Source organism: Rhinichthys klamathensis, unplaced genomic scaffold, assembly GCF_029890125.1.
Source record: "Rhinichthys klamathensis goyatoka isolate OS25496 unplaced genomic scaffold, OSU_Roscu_1.1 h1tg000450l_1, whole genome shotgun sequence".
Classification (NCBI taxonomy): Eukaryota; Metazoa; Chordata; class Actinopteri; order Cypriniformes; family Leuciscidae; genus Rhinichthys; species Rhinichthys klamathensis.
The window spans coordinates 12,501-20,000 of NW_026606943.1; the positions used below are offsets into that span (position 1 = coordinate 12,501).

Consider the following 7,500-nt stretch of genomic DNA (forward strand, 5'->3'; position numbering starts at 1 on the left):
ATACTCATTCACACACTTACTCACACACACACACACACACACAGCCACAGACACACACTTACTCACTCAAGCTCAGACACACACACACACACACACACACACACTCACTCACTCACGCTCAGACACACACTCTCACACTCACATACTCATTCACACACTTACTCGCACACACACACACAGACTCACTCACTCACGCTCAGACACACACTCTCACACTCACATACTCATTCACACACTCACTCACACACACACACACACACACACTCACTCGCACACACACACACACACACTCTCACACACACTCACTCTCACTCTCACACACACTCTCACATACACTTACACACTCACACACACAGCCGCAGACACTCACTCACTCACACACACAGACACACTCTCACACACACACACACACAGTCACTCTCACACACACACACACACTCACACACACACAGCCACAGACACTCACTCACTCTCACACACAGACACACTCTCTCACACACAGACACACTCTCTCACACACACACACACACACACACACACACACACACACACACACACACACACACACACTCACAGACACACACACACACACTCTCACAAACTCACACACACACACACACACCTGAGGTCATCGTGTCAGTGTGTATGTTCTGTGTTCAGGAATGAAAGCGATGTGTTCAGTGTTCTGCAGGACATCGACCGGTACTTCTCCTCTCCGGACTGCAGACAGTTCAACCGATCCGAGTCCCTCAGGTCAGTGTGTGTGGTTTGTGTGTGGTGTGTGTGTGGTGTCTGTGTGGTGTCTGTGTGGTGTCTGTGTGGTGTCTGTGTGGTGTCTGTGTGGTGTCTGTGTGGTGTCTGTGTGGTGTCTGTGTGGTGTCTGTGTGGTGTCTGTGTGTGTGTGTGTGTGTCTGTGTTTCCGAGTCGCTCAGGTCAGTGTGTGTGGGTGTGTGTGTCTGTGTTTCCGAGTCGCTCAGGTCAGTGTGTGTGTGTACAGTTGATCACTCTGTGCAGATCACTCTGTGTAGATCACTCTGTGTAGATCAGGCTCTGTGTAGATCAGGCTCTGTGTAGATCACTCTGTGTAGATCACTCTGTGCAGATCACTCTGTGTAGATCAGGCTCTGTGCAGATCACTCTGTGTAGATCACTCTGTGCAGATCACTCTGTGTAGATCACTCTGTGCAGATCACTCTGTGTAGATCACTCTGCGCTGATCACTCTGCGTAGATCACTCTGCGTAGATCACTCTGCGCTGATCACTCTGTGTAGAACACTCTGTGTAGAACACTCTGTGTAGATCAGGCTCTGTGTAGATCAGGCTCTGTGTAGATCACTCTGCGCTGATCACTCTGTGTAGAACACTCTGTGTAGAACACTCTGTGTAGAACACTCTGTGTAGATCAGGCTCTGTGTAGATCACTCTGTGTAGATCACTCTGTGTAGATCACTCTGTGTAGATCACTCTGTGCAGATCACTCTGTGTAGATCACTCTGTGTAGATCACTCTGTGCAGATCACTCTGTGCAGATCACTCTGTGTAGATCACTCTGTGCAGATCACTCTGTGCAGATCACTCTGTGCAGATCACTCTGTGCAGATCACTCTGTGCAGATCACTCTGTGTAGATCACTCTGTGCAGATCACTCTGTGTAGATCACTCTGTGCAGATCACTCTGTGTAGATCACTCTGTGCAGATCACTCTGTGCAGATCACTCTGTGTAGATCACTCTGTGCAGATCACTCTGTGTAGATCACTCTGTGCAGATCACTCTGTGCAGATCACTCTGTGTAGATCACTCTGTGTAGATCACTCTGTGCAGATCACTCTGTGTAGATCACTCTGTGCAGATCACTCTGTGTAGATCACTCTGTGCAGATCACTCTGTGCAGATCACTCTGTGCAGATCACTCTGTGTAGATCACTCTGTGCAGATCACTCTGTGCAGATCACTCTGTGTAGATCACTCTGTGCAGATCACTCTGTGCAGATCACTCTGTGCAGATCACTCTGTGTAGATCACTCTGTGCAGATCACTCTGTGCAGATCACTCTGTGTAGATCACTCTGTGCAGATCACTCTGTGCAGATCACTCTGTGTAGATCACTCTGTGCAGATCACTCTGTGCAGATCACTCTGTGTAGATCACTCTGTGCAGATCACTCTGTGTAGATCACTCTGTGCAGATCACTCTGTGCAGATCACTCTGTGCAGATCACTCTGTGCAGATCACTCTGTGCAGATCACTCTGTGCAGATCACTCTGTGTAGATCACTCTGTGCAGATCACTCTGTGCAGATCACTCTGTGCAGATCACTCTGTGTAGATCGCTCTGTGTAGATCGCTCTGTGTAGATCGCTCTGTGTAGATCGCTCTGTGTAGATCAGGCTCTGTGTAGATCACTCTGTGTAGATCACTCTGTGCAGATCACTCTGTGCAGATCACTCTGTGCAGATCGCTCTGTGTAGATCACTCTGTGTAGATCAGGCTCTGTGTAGATCACTCTGTGTAGATCACTCTGTGTAGATCACTCTGTGTAGATCACTCCGTGCAGATCACTCCGTGTAGATCAGGCTCTGTGTAGATCAGGCTCTGTGTAGATCACTCTGTGCAGATCGCTCTGTGTAGATCGCTCTGTGTAGATCACTCTGTGTAGATCAGGCTCTGTGTAGATCACTCTGTGCAGATCGCTCTGTGCAGATCACTCTGTGCAGATCACTCTGTGTAGATCACTCTGCGTAGATCACTCTGCGCTGATCACTCTGCGCTGATCACTCTGCGTAGATCACTCTGCGTAGATCACTCTGCGTAGATCACTCTGCGTAGATCACTCTGCGCTGATCACTCTGTGTAGAACACTGTGTAGAACACTCTGTGTAGATCACTCTGTAGATCACTCTGTAGATCACTCTGTAGATCACTCTGTGTAGAGCACTCTGTGTAGATCACTCTGTGTAGATCACTCTGTGTAGATCACTCTGTGTAGATCACTCTGTGTAGATCACTCTGTGTAGATCACTCTGTGTAGAACACTCTGTGTAGATCACTCTGCGTAGATCACTCTGCGTAGATCGCTCTGCGTAGATCGCTCTGCGTAGATCGCTCTGCGTAGATCGCTCTGCGTAGATCGCTCTGCGTAGATCGCTCTGTGTAGATCGCTCTGTGTAGATCACTCTGTGCAGATCACTCTGTGTAGATCACTCTGCGCTGATCACTCTGCGCTGATCACTCTGCGTAGATTACTCTGCGTAGATCACTCTGCGTAGATCACTCTGCGTAGATCACTCTGTGCTGATCACTCTGTGTAGAACACTCTGTGTAGAACACTCTGTGTAGATCAGGCTCTGTGTAGATCAGGCTCTGTGTAGATCACTCTGCGCTGATCACTCTGTGTAGATCACTCTGTGCAGATCACTCTGTGTAGATCACTCTGTGTAGATCACTCTGTGCAGATCACTCTGTGTAGATCACTCTGTGCAGATCACTCTGTGCAGATCACTCTGTGTAGATCACTCTGTGCAGATCACTCTGTGCAGATCACTCTGTGCAGATCACTCTGTGCAGATCACTCTGTGCAGATCACTCTGTGCAGATCACTCTGTGTAGATCACTCTGTGCAGATCACTCTGTGTAGATCACTCTGTGCAGATCACTCTGTGCAGATCACTCTGCGCAGATCACTCTGCGCAGATCACTCTGCGTAGATCGCTCTGTGTAGATCACTCTGTGTAGATCAGGCTCTGTGTAGATCACTCTGTGTAGATCACTCTGTGCAGATCACTCTGTGCAGATCACTCTGTGCAGATCGCTCTGTGTAGATCACTCTGTGTAGATCAGGCTCTGTGTAGATCACTCTGTGTAGATCACTCTGTGTAGATCACTCTGTGCAGATCACTCTGTGTAGATCAGGCTCTGTGTAGATCAGGCTCTGTGTAGATCAGGCTCTGTGTAGATCAGGCTCTGTGTAGATCACTCTGTGCAGATCGCTCTGTGTAGATCGCTCTGTGTAGATCACTCTGTGTAGATCAGGCTCTGTGTAGATCACTCTGTGCAGATCGCTCTGTGCAGATCACTCTGTGCAGATCACTGTGTAGATCACTCTGCGTAGATCACTCTGCGCTGATCACTCTGCGCTGATCACTCTGCGCTGATCACTCTGCGTAGATCACTCTGCGTAGATCACTCTGCGTAGATCACTCTGCGCTGATCACTCTGTGCTGATCACTCTGTGTAGAACACTCTGTGTAGAACACTCTGTGTAGATCACTCTGTGTAGATCACTCTGTGTAGATCACTCTGTGTAGATCACTCTGTGTAGATCACTCTGTGTAGATCACTCTGTGTAGATCACTCTGTGTAGATCACTCTGTGTAGATCACTCTGTGTAGATCACTGTGTGCAGATCACTCTGCGTAGATCACTCTGCGTAGATCACTCTGCGTAGATCACTCTGCGTAGATCACTCTGCGTAGATCGCTCTGTGTAGATCGCTCTGTAGATCACTCTGTGCAGATCACTCTGCAGATCACTCTGTAGATCGCTCTGTGTAGATCGCTCTGTGTAGATCGCTCTGTGTAGATCGCTCTGTGTAGATCGCTCTGCAGATCACTCTGCAGATCACTCTGTAGATCACTCTGTGTAGATCGCTCTGTGTAGATCGCTCTGTGTAGATCGCTCTGTGTAGATCGCTCTGTGTAGATCACTCTGTAGATCACTCTGTAGATCACTCTGCGTAGATCACTCTGTAGATCACTCTGTAGATCACTCTGTGTAGAACCCTCTGCGTAGAACACTCTGCGTAGGTCACTCTGCGTAGGTCACTCTGCGTAGATCACTCTGCGCAGATCACTCTGTGCAGATCACTCTGCGTAGATCACTCTGCGTAGATCACTCTGTGTAGATCACTCTGTAGATCACTCTGTGCGGATCACTCTGCGTAGATCACTCTGCGTAGATCACTCTGCGCAGATCACTCTGCGCAGATCACTCTGCGTAGATCACTCTGCGTAGAACACTCTGCGTAGATCACTCTGTAGATCACTCTGTGCAGATCACTCTGTGTAGAACACTCTGTGTAGATCACTCTGCGTAGATCACTCTGCGTAGATCACTCTGCGTAGATCACTCTGCGTAGATCACTCTGCGTAGATCACTCTGCGTAGATCGCTCTGCGTAGATCGCTCTGCGTAGATCGCTCTGTGTAGATCGCTCTGTGTAGATCGCTCTGTGTAGATCGCTCTGTGTAGATCGCTCTGTGTAGATCGCTCTGTAGATCGCTCTGTAGATCGCTCTGTAGATCACTCTGTAGATCACTCTGCGTAGATCACTCTGCGTAGATCACTCTGCGTAGATCACTCTGTGTAGATCACTCTGCGTAGATCACTCTGTAGATCACTCTGTGTAGATCACTGTAGATCACTCTGTGTAGATCACCACTCTGTGTAGATCACCACTCTGTGTAGATCACTCTGTGTAGATCACTCTGTGCAGATCACTCTGTGCAGATCACTCTGTGCAGATCACTCTGCCTAGATCACTCTGCGTAGATCACTCTGCGTAGATCACTCTGCGTAGATCACTCTGCGTAAATCACTCTGCGTAGATCACTCTGCGTAGATCACTCTGCGTAGATCACTCTGCGTAGATCACTCTGCGTAGATCACTCTGCGTAGGTCACTCTGCGTAGATCACTCTGCGTAGATCACTCTGCGTAGGTCACTCTGCGTAGATCACTCTGCGTAGGTCACTCTGCGTAGGTCACTCTGCGTAGATCACTCTGCGTAGATCACTCTGCGTAGATCACTCTGCGTAGATCACTCTGCGTAGGTCACTCTGCGTAGATCACTCTGCGTAGATCACTCTGTGCTGATCACTGTATGTAGATTAAAGGTCTGCACGGGCTTTAAACTGAAGCCCGAACCCGGCCCGTACCCGCGATCATTTAACCCGACTCGACCCGACCCGACAATTACATTTACATATTAAGCCCGAACCCGACCCGAACCCGAGGTCCATTCTGTTTCTCACAGCAATACCATTTTTGCAATATGCTATGTTGTATTTAATGATTGCTTGACATATTAAACAAATATATGTAGGCGCAGCGGCCCTATCAGCAGGCAGCACAGCAGTAAGAGAAAAAACTTACCAAGTAATTTTTTGCTTTATCAGACTCATGGTTTGCTTGTTGTCGTCGGCTGTCTGTATTGTGACTGAAATAGCGCGCGAGAGCGGTAGCACATGCGCAAAACAGTTTTGTGATATAAATGATATGATAAAATAAAACAAATAATTAAAAAATATATATTTATATATCATTATATTTGAGAGAGAGAGCCTGTATGCACATATTGCACATCTGCGCACGTAGCCTATACTTTCTCTCGCGTGCCGGTCACCACAACACAGCAAGCAGGCAAAGCACGCGGCACGCAAACTATATATAGCCTATTTAGTTTTTCTTAGTTAAACCCGAACCCGACCCGAACCCGAGGCTGTTCATTAACATTAACCCGAACCCGACCCCAAACCCGCACATTTTTCGGGACCCGTCGGGCTCGGGTCGGGTAGCAGACCTCTAATGTAGATCACTCTGTGTAGATCACTCTGTGTAGATCACTCTGCTTGTTTGCTTGACTCACGTGTGATCCTCATGTTTGTTCGAGTGTTTGCTTGACTCTCGTGTGATCCTCATGTTTGTTCGAGTGTTTGCTTGACTCTCGTGTGATCCTCATGTTTGTTCGAGTGTTTGCTTGACTCTCGTGTGATCCTCATGTTTGTTCGAGTGTTTGCTTGACTCTCGTGTGATCCTCATGTTTGTTCGAGTGTTTGCTTGACTCTCGTGTGATCCTCATGTTTGTTCGAGTGTTTGCTTGACTCTCGTGTGATCCTCATGTTTGTTCGAGTGTTTGCTTGACTCTCGTGTGATCCTCATGTTTGTTCGAGTGTTTGCTTGGCTCTCGTGTGATCCTCATGTTTGTTCGAGTGTTTGCTTGGGTCTCGTGTGATCCTCATGTTTGTTCGAGTGTTTGCTTGGGTCTCGTGTGATCCTCATGTTTGTTCGAGTGTTTGCTTGACTCTCGTGTGATCCTCATGTTTGTTCGAGTGTTTGCTTGGGTCTCGTGTGATCCTCATGTTTGTTCGAGTGTTTGCTTGACTCTCGTGTTATCCTCATGTTTGTTCGAGTGTTTGCTTGACTCTCGTGTGATCCTCATGTTTGTTCGAGTGTTTGCTTGACTCTCGTGTGATCCTCATGTTTGTTCGAGTGTTTGCTTGACTCTCGTGTGATCCTCATGTTTGTTCGAGTGTTTGCTTGGCTCTCGTGTGATCCTCATGTTTGTTCGAGTGTTTGCTTGACTCTCGTGTGATCATCATGTTTGTTCGAGTGTTTGCTTGACTCTCGTGTGATCCTCATGTTTGTTCGAGTGTTTGCTTGACTCTCGTGTGATCCTCATGTTTGTTCGAGTGTTTGCTTGACTCTCGTGTGATCCTCATGTTT

General features: G+C 48.0%; 1 protein-coding gene across 2 annotated transcripts in view; it reads left to right on the forward strand.

Moving 5' to 3' along the window:
- The window catches only part of atf6b (activating transcription factor 6 beta), a 23,781-nt gene that overhangs the window by 11,591 nt on the left and 4,690 nt on the right, over positions 1-7,500 (forward strand). For both annotated transcript variants that reach the window (XM_056236512.1, XM_056236513.1), the window contains exon 9: positions 661-753. In XM_056236512.1, coding sequence (XP_056092487.1) covers positions 661-753 — 93 coding nt within the window. The remainder of the gene's footprint in view (positions 1-660; positions 754-7,500) is intronic.